Below are 17,206 nucleotides of genomic sequence, written 5' to 3' on the forward strand. Positions count from 1 at the left end.
AGGAAAGTAGAAAGATCACTAACTTAGGATTCAGGTGACCAGAAATCTCATTCCTGCTCTGTCATTAGCCAGCTGAATGACTTTGAACAACTCACATAATCTTTATAAGCCTCAGGTTCTGAAATTGTCAAGAGAACAAATCTATTACTAAATAAAAGCAGGTAACATTAAATGTTAGCGATTTGAGCTATCTGAACTACACAATATTAATGTCAGAACCATAGACACAAACAAACAGACAAGGCTGAGAAGAATCTGAAGGTAGAACACCAGGAAATGGGCTACTAGAACCTGAAGGACTAAAGATAGAAGCACCGGCAACTTGAGGATTACAAACTAGTTTATTAATAAACAGAAACAACAACAACAAAAACAATCAAACCAATCAAAACTGTGGCCGCTAAGAATCAACCCTATTTAGGAAAAAGTCCTGAAATTAAGTGGGGCTGCATTGAGAACATGTGTAAGTAAATGCTTTGTAAAACTATGAAATTCTACATAAAGTGAGTTTATTCTTCCTCTGCTTGACACCAGAATGTTTTGAATTTCTCCCTTCCCTTTCATCCTTATTACTCCCTACTTTTAATTCTAGTTATTTAAATTTTTCTAAATCTCTTCCCCCTGCTTTGTCAGGATCATGTCTTGGGTCAGACGACAGCTCAGCTTTCCTAAAGAAAGCAGAAGGATATGCTGGTTCTCATTCGGGAAGGAACTGAAAAGCAGAAGGAAGCAGAGAGAATGAATATGTTGAGGAACTGGGTCAGAGAGAAGACAGAGGCAGAATCAGTAAAAGGGGTAGGAATGCAAAGGAGGGAACTTGGCATTTGTTTTCTAAGCAAAGAAGCCACTTGGCTTTTAGACAGGCTCACCTGTTCCTCCTTGAAAGTTTCAGTCTCTCATATGATTTGGAAATGACTTACTATTGGGGTTCCTAGAGACTAATTGATTCACTAAAAAAAAGAAAGAAAGAAAAGGCCTGATATCCTTATACTTGTTTGCAAACTGTAATTCTGTCATTCGGACCTAGCATTTCACATTAAATTTCAAGGGAAGTTTTCTGTTTCCCAAACAAGCAGATTTTAAAACAGCATTTCATATAGCATCTTTTGGCTACAGGATGATTTATAGGATATCTAAACTGTACAACCAGAAGTCATTTAAAAATATTTTGCTTGTTATACTTTAAAAACAATACCCTAAGATTAAATGTTGAGCTGTGATGGGTGGGTCGGGGCGAGCCCTTAGTGATGGAGTAGCATTCCATACCTGCCTATAGTTCGATGTAAAGGCTCCCAGGTAAGCAACAACTCCGGAGGAAATGAGGATATCACCTGTCAAGTTGATGTACAGTTGCCCCAGATCCAGAGCTGTTAGGCTCCATCGCGTTTTCTCACCTCCAAGGCCACCAATCAGCTGCTCAGCCCGTTCTAGTTTTTTGCTGCACAAGTCAACCTCAAAAATAAAAGCAAGCTTTTATCAACAACCATGAGTAGGATAAGCTAAAAAATTTTCAAGATTCTACTCTCAGAGATAAATTTTTGTTTCCTTAATTTCAAACTTCTGCCTGGATTTTTTTTTTAAACTCAAAGAAAACATGCCAAACCGTACTATTAATACTGGAAAGCCCATGACATTTTTAGAATTATTTTTTTTGTATAATTTATGTACTTGGACACAATTTATGAAATCCATAATGGGTTTTCATGTTATGCAAAGAATAATTGTATTTAAGCAAGTGCCCTACAGCAGTAAGCACTTAAAATTAAGTAATAAAGGACATTTTTTCTTAAAGATAGATGTTTACATTTTAAAAATGTAGGTGCATTTTATTTTAAATAGTCTATGACAGTCTCCCCTTATTTAACTTACGCTTGATTTAATGATAATTTTAAAAGCTAAATGCTTACTTACACAGCACTAATTTCAAGTTGTTAAAGCGTGTCAACTTACTCAGACACTTGCAATTAACCTTCAATTAAGACATCAATCATGCAATGACAATATTCTAGCAGAGTACCTGAATTATTGATTTTTAAATGACTTAGCTTTATTATTCTTGGAAGAAGATTAAATAAAGAATATCCAGAATCCAAAATAAAATAATTTACATGAAAAGAGAAATTAAATAATTGGTAAATGCAGGAACATTTAGATTATTTTGGAATAGCTTATATTTTTTCCTAATGCTACTGATATCTTTATCAAGTAAATGCTTTTAGATTAAAAGATGAAAAAACACTGAATCAGTCATTCTAAAGATAGGATAAAAAGGAATAGAATATATGTAATTGGTTATATTTCTGATACCTCCTAAATTTAAATTTTGTTGAAATTTCACCTCTTTAATATGTCCTGTCTTCTTGGTCTCTTTCCTTATCCATTCTTTTTCAACAGTGTTTATGATAAATTAAATCAGATCTTGAATTGTGATAAAGTTGCTATTAGGAACTACTAAGCAAAAATATTTTAAATAATTTTAACTAAAGTTTTTCCCCCAAAAGCAGATTTTTAGTACTCATAAATGTATATGTTCATTTATATTACCATAATTTTCCAATATTTTATTATGAAAAATTTCAAATATGCAATAGAGTTGAAAATATCTTACAGTGAACAACTATACAGCCACCTATATTTAAATGTTATTCAAATTAAAACGGATCATTTGGAAATCAAGTTCAATAATAGATTACATTTTTAAAGATTAGCACAATGTTATATTTTTGTGCAAATACATACTTGTGAACAGATCCTATAGAAAGAGGCAGTTCAGTACCAGGGGTAAGAGGGCAGTTATGAGGACTCGGTCTGCCTGGTTTCAGTACTTAGCCTCAATGCTCACAAGTTGGGGCAACCAGGGGCAAGTTGCTTAACATCTCTGTGCTTTAGTTTCCTCAAAATGGTACAGAATGATTACCTTCCTCAGAAGTCCACCATGACAACAAATGATAAAATGCATAATTCTCTTTGAACAACAGCACCTTCTGAATAATAAGAATGCAATAAATGTTGAACATTGTTATAAAATATTTTGAAATTTTTTCTGGAGCATAATCAGACTTTAGCAGTTAGTTTTCATAGATAGCATCACTAAATAGGAGCAGTGTTCCTAGTCTTAAAAACATATGGTGATGGTAGCACAACATTGTAAATGCAGTTAACAGTACTGAAATCATATATATATATATACATATATATGATCAAAAGTGGAAATGTCTGATTGTATATATGGTAATAGGATAAAAAAATTTTAAAAACTCATGTAACTATATTACACAAACAGTTCAACTTACAATAAGCCATGGACTTCAATAAATAGTACAACTATCAAAATGTACTATCATAAATTGTAACAAATATTCTACACCAGTGTAATGTGTTGGTGGTGGGGTGGTATATGGGACTCCTGTCTTTTATGTATGATTGTTCTGTAAACCCACAACTCCTCTAATAAAAATATACAGAGAGAGAGAGAACGATCCTAAAATCTAAAAACAAAACAAAACAAAACAAAAAACCCCAAAAAACAGCACCTTCAGTGGACAAGATATATTTCTAGGCATTGAGTTCTGGTATTACCTCTGCCACTAACTCTTATACAACCAGTTTACTGAACACTTTAGCTCTTCATTTCTTATTCATAATATGAAGAATTATTTAAATAATCAAGCTCAATATTACAGCAATCTAAGGCAGAGGCTAATAATGCTTTTTTTTTCCTTCTTTTTTTTGAAAGAGCCAGAGAGTAAATATTCCAGGCCATGCAGGTCAAGAGGCCAAGTCAAGGATATTATGTAGGTACTTATATAACCATTTAAAATGTAATCATATAAAAATGTCAAAACTATCAAATAGGCAGCAGGTAAATTTGGCCTGCAGGCTGTAGTTTGTAACCCTGATAGAAGAGAGAAAACAGGATTGGTGTTTTATATGGTAAGAAAGAAGATCATCATTCTTTCTTAGAATGAATGAGAATTTACCCATCCTTATCTATATCATTACATACCTGATTTTCCAAGTCCGCCTTCTTTTGTTTATTTAATTCAAGCTTGTCTTGAAGCTTGGCCAGCTTGTCTTGCACTTCCTGAAGGGCTGCCTGCTTCTTTCTAAGACCATTCATAGCAATTTTAAGCTCCCCTTCAGCTGCAGCCAGTTTTATCTTTTTAGGAGCTACTATTTTTGCCACTCTATAAGAAGTAAAATTGGTAAATTAAATATCAATTTACTATTCAAACGCATTTTCTTTCTTTTCCTTCTTTTCTTTTTACATGGGCAGAAACCGGGAATCAAACCTGGGTACTCTGGCATCTCAGGCAAGCATTCCTGCCTGCTGAGCCACCGTGGCCCACCCTTCTTTTTTTTTTTTTTTAACATTCACTTTATGTTTTTGGCTTAAAATTTTTTTTTAACATTTTTTTCAGCACATAGTTGTATATTCATCATCATTACTTTTCTTAGAACATTTGCATCAATTCAGAAACAGAAATAAAAACAGAAAAAAATTCATACATACCATACCCCTTACACCTCCCTTTCATTGATCACTAGCATTCAATCTACTAAATTTATTTTAACATTTGTTCCCCCTATTATTTATTTAAATCCATATGTTTTACTCATCTGTTCATAAGGTAGATAAAAGAAGCGTCAGACACAGGTTTTCACAATCACACAGTCACATTGCTAAAGCTATACCATTACGCAATCATCTTCAAGAACACAGCTCTACATTTTCAGGCTGTTCCCACCAGCCTCTCTGTTATGCCTTAACTAAAAAGGTGACATTTAATGTGTAAGAACTCCAGGAAAACCTCTCAACTTTGGAATTTCTCAGCCATTGACGCTTTATCTTCCATCATTTCTCCCTTCCCCCATTCGGTAGAGAAGTTTTTCTCAACCCCTTGGTGCCGAGTCCCAGCTTATTCTAGGATTTCTGCCCCATGTTGCCAAGAAGATCCACATCCCTAGGAGTCATGTCTCACGTAGAGAGGGGGAGGGCAGTGAGTTTGCTTGTCGTGTTGGCAGAGAGAGAGGCCACCTCTGAGCAACAAAACAGTTTCTCTTGAGAGTGAATCTTAAGCCTAATTTTAAGTAGGCTTAGCCTTTTCTTTGTGAGATTAAGTTTCACATGAACAAATCCCAAGTTTGGGGGCCTTGCCTATTGCTTTGCTTGTCCCCACTGCTTGTGAGAATATCAAGAATTTTCCACTTGGGGAAGTTGAATTTTCCCCCTTCCTCACTATTTCCCCAAGGGGACTTTGCAAATACTTGTTTATTCACTGTTCAAATACTTCTGGTATTTATTGAGGCATCACTCTGGACAAATCTACAAAATCTCATGCCCCACTCAAGGTTCCATGTACGTATGGTGTTCAGTTAAGCTGCCCACATAAATTATATTAGGAAATGTGCTATTCAAAATATAAATTTTGTACCAAATAAACATTTTTTGCTTTAGTCTCATATATAAGTTTTAAAATATTAATTACCATCTATTTTCAACACTCTGCATAATTGACATTCCTTTGTTCTTCCTCACGCAAAAGACTTTTAAAATTTGTACATTTAGTCACTATCATTATACACTCTAGGCATTCCTAGATTATACCATCTCAGTCTCTATCACGTATCTTTCCTTCTGATTTCATTTGTGCCCCCAGGCCTCCTCCCTCTATCATTCGCACATTCAGCTTCATTCAGTGTTCTAACATTATTGTATTACAGTTAGAAAGTATTGTGCTGTCCATTTCTGAATTTTTGCAATCAGTCCTGTTACATAATCTGTATCCCTTCAGCTCCAATTACCCAATATCTGCCCTATTTCTATCTTCTGACGGTCTCTGTTCTTAACCGAAATTCTACAAGTCCATTCATTAACGTTAGTTCATATCAGTGAGACCATATAGTAGTTGTCCTTTTGTTTCTGGCTAATCTCACTCAGCATAATGTCCTCAAGGTCCATCTATGTTGTAACATACTTCATAACTTTATCTTACAGTTGTATAATATTCCATTGGATGTATATACCACAGTTTGTTTAGCCACTCGTCCATTGATGGACATTTGGGTTGTTTCTATCTCTTGGCAATTGTAAATAATGCTGCTATAAACATTGGTGTGCAAATGTCCATTTGTGTCTTTACCCTTATGTCCTCTGAGTGGATATATAGCAATGGTACTGCTGGGTCATATGGCAATTCTACACTTAGCTTCCTGAGGAACCACCGAACTGCCTTCCACAGCGGTTGTACCATTTGACACTCTCACCAACAGTGGATAAGTGTACCTCTTTCTCCACATGTTCTCCAGCACTTGTCATTTTCTGTTTTATTGATAATGACCCATTCTGGTGGGTGTGAGATGATATTTCACTGTAGTTTTGATTTGCATTTCCCTAATAGCCAGGGAAGTTCAGGATCTTTTCATGTGCTTTTTGAACAGTTGTATTTCTTCTTCTGAGAAGTGTCTGTTCAAGTCTTTTTGCCCATATTGTAATTGGGTTGTCTGTCTTTTTGTTGTTGCGTTGAACAATCTCTTTATATATTCTGGATACTAGACCTTTATCTGATATACTGTTTCCAAGTATTGTCTCCCATTGGGTAGGCTGTCTTTTTACTTTCTTGACGAAGTTCTTTGACGCACAAAAGTGTTGAAGTTTTTTATTTCTTTATATTGTATATGTTATTCTATAAAATAGTATAAGTTAAAAAAACAAAAAAAACCCAAAAAAACAAAAGTGGGTGACTCAGTCCAGCAATAGCAAGGAACTGAATCCTGCCAACAACCTGAAGGAACTTTAACATCAGATAGATGACATGATCTTGCATTTCTAACCAAATTTCTTACAGTGGTTAAATAATAAAAATTCTTTTAAACTTCAGTTGAAAAAGATTATAGAAATAAATATAAGCTTGAAGAGTTATAATTTCATATCTTAAGAGAATTTGCCTTTCACAAACTCTCATTTGCTGTATCAATTTCAAATTTAAAAAAACTTCAATTAGCTGAAATAGAATGAATTTGTTACAGGTTCAAATTATACAGTTAAGTAAAACATGAGGAGAGAGACAGCCTGTGAGGACTGTCACCCCTCCCTGTGACCCATGAATAAACCCTGTGGGTAGTAGCAGATGTTAATCTGACTCGTGGGATGGGAAGTTAAAAATGGGATCACTTCTTTACTAGAGTCTGGAGATAAGAGATATTTCCTAGAAGATGGTAACCTGCTGGAACATTCTTTTCCATTTTGCTCAGAGTATTGTGTAAACATAAAGTGTTTAATTTTGAGAAGTTCCCATTTCTTTCTTTCTTCAATGGTTGTGCTTTGGGTGTAAGGTCTGGAAAACTGCCTCCTGTTATAAGATTTATAAGATATTTCCCTCCATTTTCTTCTAACAGTTATATGGTCTTAGATCTAATGTTTAGATCTTTGATCCATTTTGAGTTAATTTTTGTATAGGGCATGAGATATGGATCCTCTTTCATTCTTTTGCATGTGGATATCCAGTTCTGTAAGCACCATTTATTGAAGAGACTGTTCTGTCCCAGGTGAGTTGGCTTGATTGCCTTATCAAAGATCAATTGTCCATAGATGAGAGGGTCTACATCTGAACACTCTATTTGATTCCATTGGTCAGTATATCTATCTTTATGCCAGTGCTGTTTTGACCACCGTAGCTTCATAACATGTCTTAAAGTCAGGTAGCGTGAGGCCTCCAAATTCATTTTTCTTTCTCAGGATACTTTTAGCTATTTAGCTACCTGTGCTGGTCTAAGTCTGTGGTGGACTCCAGAAAAGCCATGCCCTTTGATCCTCATTCAATATTGCTGGGTGGGAGCACTTTGATTGTTTCCATGAAAATGTGATCCACCCAGCTGTGGGTGGTAACTTTTGATTAGATGATTTCCATGGAGGTGTGTCTCCACCCACTGAAGGTGGAGTTGCTTGCTGGAATCTTTTAAAAGAGGAAACATTTGGGAAAGAGTCCCTTTTGGTAGAGCCACATGAAAGTCAGCAGATGCCGCCATGTTCACCATGTGCCCTTCCAGCTGAGAGAGAAACATTGAACGTCATTGGCCTTCTTGAACCAAGGTATCTTTCCCTAGATGCCTTAAATTGGACATTTCTATAGACTTGTTTAATTGGCCTTAAAACTGTAAACTAGCAACTTATTAAATTCCCCTTGTTAAAAGCCACTCTGTTTCTAATATATTGCATTCCAGCAGCTAACAAACTAGAACACTGCCCTTCCAAATAAACTTGGTTATTGGTTTTTCTATTTCTGAAAAGTAAGTTTTTGGGGATTTTAATTGGTATTGCATTGAATCTGTAAATCACTTTAGGTAGAACTGACATCTTAACTATATTTAGTCTTCCAATCCATGAACATGGTATGCCCTTTCGTTTATTTAGGTTTTCTCTGATTTAATAATTTCTTATAGTTTTCTCTGTATAGGTCTTTTGTTTCTTTGGTTAAATTTATTCCTAAATATTTTGTTTTGGTTGCAATTGTAAATAGAATTTTTTTCTTGATTTTCCCCTCAAATTGCTCATTACTAGTGTAGAAACACTACAGATTTTTGAGTGTTGATCTTGTACCCTGCCACTTTGCTGTACTCACTTATTAGCTCTATAGCTTTGCTGTGTATTTTTCAGGGTTTTAGACATATAGTATCATATCATCAGCACACAGTGAGTGTTTTACTTCTTCTTTTCCAATTTTGATGCTTTGTATTTCTTTTTCTTGTTTAATTGCTCTGGCTAGAACTTCCAGCACAATGTTGAATAACAATGGTGATAGTGGACATCCTTGTCTTGTTCCTGATCTTAAGGGGAAAGTTTTCAGTTTTTTCCCATTGAGGATGATGTTAGCTGTGGGTTTTTCATATATTCCCTTTATCATGTTGAGGAGGTTCCCTTCTATTCCTATTCTTTGAAGTGTTTTCAACAGGAAAAGATGTTGAATTTTGTCAAATGCCTTTTCTGCATCAATCGAGATAATCACATGTTTTTTTCTGCTTTGATTTTTGTTGATAAAGTATTACATTAACTGATTTTTCTAATGTTGAACCATCCTAGCATACCTGGGATGAATCCTACTTGATCACGGTTGTATAATCGTTTTAATATGCTGTTGGATTCGATTTGCAAGATTTTGTTGAGGATTTTTACATTTATATTCAAAAGAGATTGGTCTGTAGTTTTCTTTTTTTTTTTGTAATATCTTTGTCTGACTTTGGTATAAGGTGATGTTGGCTTCATAGAATGAGGTAGGTAGCTTTCCTTCCTCTTCAATTTTTCTGAAGGATTTGAGCAGGATTGGTACTAATTCTTTCTTGAATGTTTGGTAGAATTCACATATGAAGCTATCTGGTCCTGGACTTTTCTTTTTGGGGAGCTTTGTCCCCATTGTCAAGTTTATTAGCATAAAGTTGTTAATAGTATCCTTTCATTACTTCCTTTATTTTTGTGGGGTCAGTGGTTATGTCTCCTCTTCCATTTCTGATTTTATTTATTTGCATACTCTCCTTCTTTTTGTCAACCTCGCTAGGGTCCATCAATCTTACTGATTTTCTCAGAGAACCAACTTCTGGTTTCGTTGATTTTCTTGATTGTTTTCATGTTCTCTATTTCATTTATTTCTGCTCTAATCTTCACTATTTCTTTCCTTTTGCTTGTTTTGGGGTCAGTCTGCTGTTTAGTTCTTCCAAGTAGACAGTTAAATCTTTGATTTTTGCTGTATCTTCTTTTTTGATATAGGCTTTTAGGGCAATAAATTTAACTCTTAGCACTGCCTTTGCTGCATCCCATAAATTTGGATATGTCATGTTTTCATTTTCATTTTCATTTGCCTTGAGATATTTACTGATTTCTCCTGTAATTTCATCCTTGACCCACTGGTTGTTAAAGAGTGTGTTGTTGAGCCTCCACATCTTTGTGAATTTTCTGGCACTCTGCCTATTATTGATTTCTAACTTCTTCCTTTATGATCTGAGAAAGTGTTTTATATGATTTCAATCTTTTTAAATTTATTGAGACTTGTTTTGTGATGCAGCATATGGTCTATCCTTGAGAATGATCCATGAGCACTTGAGAAAAAGGTATATCCTGCTGTTGCGGGGTGTAATGTTCTATAAATGTCTGTTAAGTCTATCTCATTTATTGTATTATTCAAATTCTCTGTTTCTTTATTGATCTTCTGTCTAGATGTTCTGTCCATTGATGAGAGTGGGGAATTGAAGTCTCCAACTATTACGGTAGAGGTGTCTATTTCTCTTTTCAGTGTTTGCCTCATGTATTTTGGAACATTCTGGCTTGGTGTATAAATACTTATGGTTGTTATGTCTTCTTGTTGAATTACTCTTTTTATTAATACACAGTGCCTTTGTCTCGTTTAACTGTTTTACATTTGAAGTCTAATTTGTTGGATATTAGTATAGCTACTCCTGCTCTTTTCTGATTGTTATTTGTATGAAATATCTTTTCCCAACCTTTCACTTTCAACCTATGTTTATCCTTGGGTCTAAGATGTGTTTCCTATAGACAGCATATAGATGGCTCCTGTTTTTTAATCCATTCTACCAGTCTATGTCTTTCGACTGGGGAGTTTAAACTATTAACATTTAGTGTTATTACTGTATGGGCAATACTTTCTTCTACCATTTTGCCTTTTGGATTTTATATGTCATATCTAATTTTCCTTCTTTTACCTTTCTGATAGTCTTCATTTCTACACTCTTCTCCACACCTCTCTCTCCTGTCTTTTCGTACTTGCCTCTAGTGCTCCCTTTAGTATTTCTTGTAGAGCCAGTCTCTTTGGTCACAAATTCTCTCAGTGATTTTTTGTCTGAAAATGTTAATTTCTCCCTCATTTTTGAAGGACAATTTTGCTGGATATAGAATTCTTGGTTGGCAGTTTTTCTCTTTTAGTAATTTATACATATCATCCCACTGTCTTCTCACCTCCATGGTTTCTGCTGAGAAATCTATGCATAGTCTTATTGGGCTTCACTTGTATATGATGGATTGCTTCTCTCTTGCTGCTTTCAAGAGTCTTTCTCTTTGACATGTGGCATTTTGATTAGTGTCTTGGAGTATGTCTGTTTGGATCTATTCTGTTTGGGGTATGCTGTACTTCTTGGATCTGTAATTTTAAGTCTTTCAAGAGTTGGGAAATTTTCAGTGATAATTTCCTCCTTTTCCCTTCTCTTCTCCTTCTGGGACACCCACAACATGTCTATTTGTGTGCTTCATGTTGTCATTCAATTCCCTGTATCCCTACTCATTTTTCCCTCTCTTTTCTTTTGCTTGGATTTCAGATGTCCCATCCTCCAGTTCACTAATCCTTATCTCCTGCCTCTTGAAATCTGACATTGTAGGTTTCCATTGTTTTTTTAATCTCTTCTACTGTGCCTTTCATTCCCATAAATTCTGTGATTTTTTTTCAGACTTTCGATTTTTTTGTTCATCCCTTGCATTCTTTATGTACTCCCTCAATTCACTGATTTGATTTTTGATGAGGCTCTCTATGTCTGTTCAAACATTCTGAATTAATTGTTTCAACTCCTGTATCTCATTTGAATTGTTGGTTTGTTCCTTTGACTGGGCCATATCTTCAATTTTCCTAGTATGATTTGTTATTTTTTGCTGATGTCTATGCATTTAATTACCTCAATTTGTTTATTCTGGAGATTGTTCTCACTTTTTTTTTACCTAGGATTTTCTTGCTGGATATCTCTCTTGTTCTTTGACATTCAGTTCAGCTTATTCTGGACCTTTAGCTTAGGTTTTATTTAACAGATCAGAATTTTTCAGTTCTTGTTTTATTTCTTGCCTTGCCTGTATGGTGCCTTTTTTCCCCCCATAGAAGGGTCTACTTAGGTATTATAGACCCCAGCCAGACTTTCCCAGACCAAACTGGCCTCCTGTCAGGAGGAAAGAACCGCCTGTGTCAGTTTTCCCTGAGGGTGAGACCCAGCAGGTTGAAAGGCTTTCCTGTGAAGCCTCTGGGCTGTTTTTCCTATCCTGCCCAGTATGTGGCACTTGTCTGCCTGCAGGTCCCACCAGCATAAGATTATATGGTACCTTTAACTTCAGCAGAATCTCCCTGCTGGGGGCATGGTGGAGACAGAGGAGAGGTTGTAGTCTGGTTTTAATCGCTTCACTTTTCCAAACCCTGGGGTGTGAACTCCTTCAGGGAGGGATTCAACCTAAGCTGAGCCCCACCCCTGTCCTGGGGAAAGCATAGGCTCCAGACAAACATTCAAACAAGCTTAATTCTGCCTATGCCTGGGGCAGTAGAGCCTGAGAAGCCTTGCTGCTGTATACAAAAAGAAGTCAAGCCATATAAACACAGTCACCAAAATGAAAGAAAAAATCTTTTTCAGAGCAGGACCCCCATTTCTTGGGTTTGCCAATCAAGAGCTTAAGTTGGTACATTGCTCTGTGTATCTCCAGGTCCTGTGTGCCCCCTCTTTTCCTTCAGGGCCCAGACCTTTTCAAATCCAAGAACACCTGTTTTTGTTTGTTTTTTTTTGGTTTTTCTTTTTCCATCAGCCCTGCCCCCTCTGCACCGGGGCAAAAACCAGTGACCTCCACTTTTACTTGAGGTTCAGCTGAGCTGGAGGCCTATTTCTACTAGTCAGAGTTTGTTAATTATTTCCATATTTGGAGTTTGGTTGTGCTCAGCTCCTGCTGCTGGTAACATCTCTTTCCTTTCCCCTCTGGGAAGTAGCCTGTGGGGAAGGGGCACTGGCCGCCTCGGTTTGAGGAATTCACAGTTCTGAGGGGGCTCGCAGCCAGTCCAGCTGGTCCAGTCTGGGGTATGATGTATGTCCGTCACTGACATGGCCCCAGCATTTGTACTGTACTGTTCCTGGCTATTTATTAGCTGCTCTGGAGGATGAACTAAATTCCACACCTTGCTAAGCACCATCTTGGCCCAGAGTCCTTGAATGCATTTTCAACCAGTGAATTTACTTTTCTAACATCCATAACTTGACTCAAAACACACCTTTCTGCAAAACCTATACTGATTTCCATATTCCACACTGCATCTAAGAATCAGTGCAACCTGATCTCATCACATGACTATTAAAATACATATTGAACATAAAGTATTTTCAAATAATTCTCTTTAATATGAAATAAAATATTCAACCATTGCCAGAATGAATTATGGTGATACTGCAAAAGGAGAACAGGATGTTCATGTAGAATATTACCATGTTAGTGGAAACGAGCCTCATTATTTAGGGTATAATTATGATGAGGAGAAGATGAAGTATTTTATCTTTGTCATTTTACTTCTTTTAAATCTCAGACTATACATTGAACCAAAAACAGCTATCATACATCTTTTGGGTAATAAACGGGACTATGCAGGCAAAAAGATAGATGAGAATTCTTTTCTTCCTATCTGGGAAATGCAGTCAGTCAAGTTACCATTCTAAATAAATGATAAAGTATTACTTAATATTTACCATTACATATTACAACCCCAAACATATTTGGCATGTACTATTTATATACTATGATTCAATCTGTGTATGACTTTGAAAGACATCCAGTAGTGGTTACTCTGTTTTGTGTATGATACAAATTGTTCTCATACAATCATCAAAAAGGTCCCTTAGATCACAAAGGAAAAACATTATATTGGTTGTTTCCAAAGTGTGGCCCAAGGACCCCTGGGGATCCCCAAGCTAAAATTCCTTTAAGGGGATCGAAGAGGTCCACAACTGAATATGTGAGGTTGGATTTTTTTCATACACTTCAATAAAAATAACATATTGCAGCAGATTACATGAAGAAGTGGATAGAAAAGTCCAGCAGTCTTCTAATAACCACACATTAAAGATATGTGCAAACATAATGCGATCCCACTCTTTGCATTAATCTTTTTTTTTTAATAATGTGGTTTAAAAATAATTATGTTAGCATGGAATGTTTTATTGCTATTTAAAATGAATTTAATAAATATTTTTAAAAGTTCTTAGTTTTAAAATTTAATATGGGGAAAAATAAAAAAAACTAGAGCTCAATGAGATTTTTAATAATTTTTTTAGTGTAAAGGGTTCCTGCATCCCCAAATTTTAAGAACCATTCTATTTTACTATTTTGATTAGTATAATTTCACCTTAACAAATAGGTAAACACATAGCAGGTATTAAACATGATTTTCCATGGAGTTTCTCACCTCTATAGCTTTAAAATCTTTTATCATCTAAATGTATGAACATGAAAACAAAATACACTGTTTTGTTATCGACATGTTATCGACACTTACTTATCATACGAATCCATTGCTATGACCCATTTGCACAGACCTTCTGCAGCTGTGGAAGCATTTCTAATCTTTTCTGGAACGAAATCTGGATTTGGAATATAACTTTTTCTTATGATATTCATATAAGTTGGAGGAATATTGTCTTTGTCATATTCATGAAGTGACTGCAGAAATCTAATGTCACCCAGAAGCCTTTTCGCTGGACCCCAGAAATCCTCTATTTTTTTCCCTGAACCTGTTGGGTCAGGAATTTTGTCAGCTTTGATGCCTTTCAAGATGCATATAGCTTCCATGACAAGCTTGACACCAGCAGGAGGACTCTTCATGGATTTTACCACAGTAATGTCCTTGAAATAACAAAATGTTAATTATTAAAAAAAAGAAATGTTTGTTTATAAATTAGTTGCAGTCAGTTCCTATATTCAGACTAAGTTTTAAGAAACAGAAACTCACTCTGTTCATTGGGTAGAATAGTGACAATGATAGAAATATGTTGAAAAGCAGTGAGTTTCCACCAAGGCAAAAGTTAAAAGCAAAAAAAAAAGAATAATATGTTCTAAGCCCAGATCAAAATGATGGCATAAGATGCTCCACAGTGCCATTACCCCACAGAATATCTGAACAACTAATAAAAACTGGCAGAGCCATCTTCCTTAGAATTCCAGAAAAACAGTTAAAGAGTTGCAGTAACTGAGTGAGGACTGAATCAAGAAAACACAGTTTTAGAAAATGGTAAGAGAAGCTTGTAGCACCCTTGCCGTCTTCTACCCACTTCCTGGTGCAGTGTGGAGCCAGCCTGCACCCCAACTGTGGATCCCTGGCCCTATTCTGGAGGGACCAGAATAACCTCTATACACATACTCGGGTGACTGTATGTCCCAGAAATTTAACCCATAGCATTAAAAGACTGAACATGGAAACCCATCACAGGTTTGCCCTCCCACTTGCACCACAGCAGTAGCAGACTGCAGACAGCAAAAACCATGTAAGAGATAATTTAGTCAAAGTGGCCTGGAGCAAAAGATTGCCTGCTTAAATTATACAGTAGAACATCAAAGGGGGAAAATTTATTTCATAGGGAGTAAAGGGGCACTCAAATTCTCTAGGTGGAGGAATTTCTAAAGCCAAGAGCAAACAAAAGCCCAGGACAAGAGGCAGGTACAGAAAAGATGGACAGAATTGTAAGACTATGTACTACACATCCACAGGTTGATATCATTTATAGGAGGGCTAAGCCCTGAGAAGAGCACCAACCAAAGCAGAGCCATTTCAAAAAGACTAAGAAAGCTATATATATTTGCATTGGTTTGCTTGTTTTTGTTAGCTTCTGGCATTCAAGGAAATCTCAGTCAAATCACTAGCTAGAAGAAACAGCTCAGGGACTAAATCCCAGAGCTTACATTAAAAAATATTAAAATGAGCTTTGTGCAGCAAAAGATTATAAAGACAAAGAAAGAACACTGAGACCTATCCAAAGGAACAAGACAAAAATCCAGAAAGCATTATCAAAAAAGATCAGACTTTGAACATAACAATGACTTTTAAAAAAAGATCTTCAATAAACCAAGGTGATAAAGGAAAACACCAATGAGGAACTAAAGGATATTAAAAAAAATAATGAATGAACAGTATGGCAATCTCAAAGAAACAGAAAATTTTAAAAAGAACCTACCAGAAATATTAGAACTGAAGACCACTGCAACTAATATGAAAATTTCCTAAAGGGTTTTAATAGAACATTGGAGATAGTAAAAGGAAAAATCAGTGAATTTGAACACAGAACAATTGAAATAATCTTCTCTCAGGCAGAAGAGTAGAAAGAAAAAATTTTAAATAAGTGAATAGAGCTTAAGAGACCTGTGGGACACCATCAAACATACCAATAAACACATTATGACAGACCCAGAAAGAGGAGACAGAAGCAGAAGAATATTTAAAGAAATAATGGCAAAATACTTCCCAAATTTAACTAAAAACATGAATATGCACATTCAAGAAGCCCAGCAAACCCCAAACTCACTAATAAGCATGCCTGACACACAGTGGTCAAATTGCTGAATGCCAAGGACAAAGACAGAGTTCTGAAAGCTTCAAGAGAAAAACAATGTAATCTTATTGGAACTCCTTTGTACATAATACTTGCCAATATTTCAATAGAGATCAGGGAAGCAAGAAAGCAACATGGTAAAATATTAAAGTCCTGGAAGAAAACAAGAGCCAACCAAGAATTTCATATCCAGAAAGAATATCTTTCAACAATGAGGAAGAGATTAATATATTTCCAGATAAATAAAAGCTAAGGGAGTTTATCACTACTAGACCTGCCCTACAAGCAACGCTAAAGGAAGATCTTCAGACTGAAAGGGAAGAACACTAGAGAATGGACTGAAGCAACAACAAGAAATAAAGACGTCCAGTAAAGGTAACCATATGATTATGATAAATGCTAGCACTATTATATTGTATTATCTGGTGTGTGCTTTACTTCTTACAGGTTCTGAAACACAAATCTATAAAGAGCAAATAGTAACCAAAAAGAGCTGTCGTTGCTATACTATTGTCAGATAATATAGATTTTAAGTTAAAAACTGCTATAAGGGGCAAATAAAAAAACCCATATACTGATGAAAGGGTCAATTCGACAAGAATACATAACACTATAAATATATATGCAGCTAACAGCAATGCCCAAAAATAAATAAAGCAAATATTGACAGATTTGAAAGAAAAATTAGATGGTCTGCTTTAATAGTAAAAGACTTCAATATACTGCTTTAAATAGTGGAAAGAGCAAAAAGAAAATAGGAAACTTGAATGATTCTATAAACAAACTAGAACCTAACACAGACACACATATATTTGTAGAATACTCCATCCCAAGCAGCATAATACATTTTCTTCTCAAATGCACATGGATA

At 35.6% G+C, this 17,206-nt stretch overlaps 1 protein-coding gene across 1 annotated transcript in view; it reads right to left on the bottom strand.

Annotated features, from left to right (window-relative positions):
- The window catches only part of DNAH7 (dynein axonemal heavy chain 7), a 339,933-nt gene that overhangs the window by 140,846 nt on the left and 181,881 nt on the right, over positions 1-17,206 (bottom strand). The window contains exons 44-46 of the mRNA XM_077154513.1: positions 14,289-14,635; positions 4,007-4,187; positions 1,267-1,452 (exon numbers count right to left, since the gene is read on the bottom strand). Of these exons, the coding sequence (XP_077010628.1) occupies positions 1,267-1,452; positions 4,007-4,187; positions 14,289-14,635 (714 nt within the window). The remainder of the gene's footprint in view (positions 1-1,266; positions 1,453-4,006; positions 4,188-14,288; positions 14,636-17,206) is intronic.

The sequence above is a fragment of the Tamandua tetradactyla genome, chromosome 3 (genome assembly GCF_023851605.1).
Source record: "Tamandua tetradactyla isolate mTamTet1 chromosome 3, mTamTet1.pri, whole genome shotgun sequence".
In the NCBI taxonomy this organism is placed as follows: domain Eukaryota; kingdom Metazoa; phylum Chordata; class Mammalia; order Pilosa; family Myrmecophagidae; genus Tamandua; species Tamandua tetradactyla.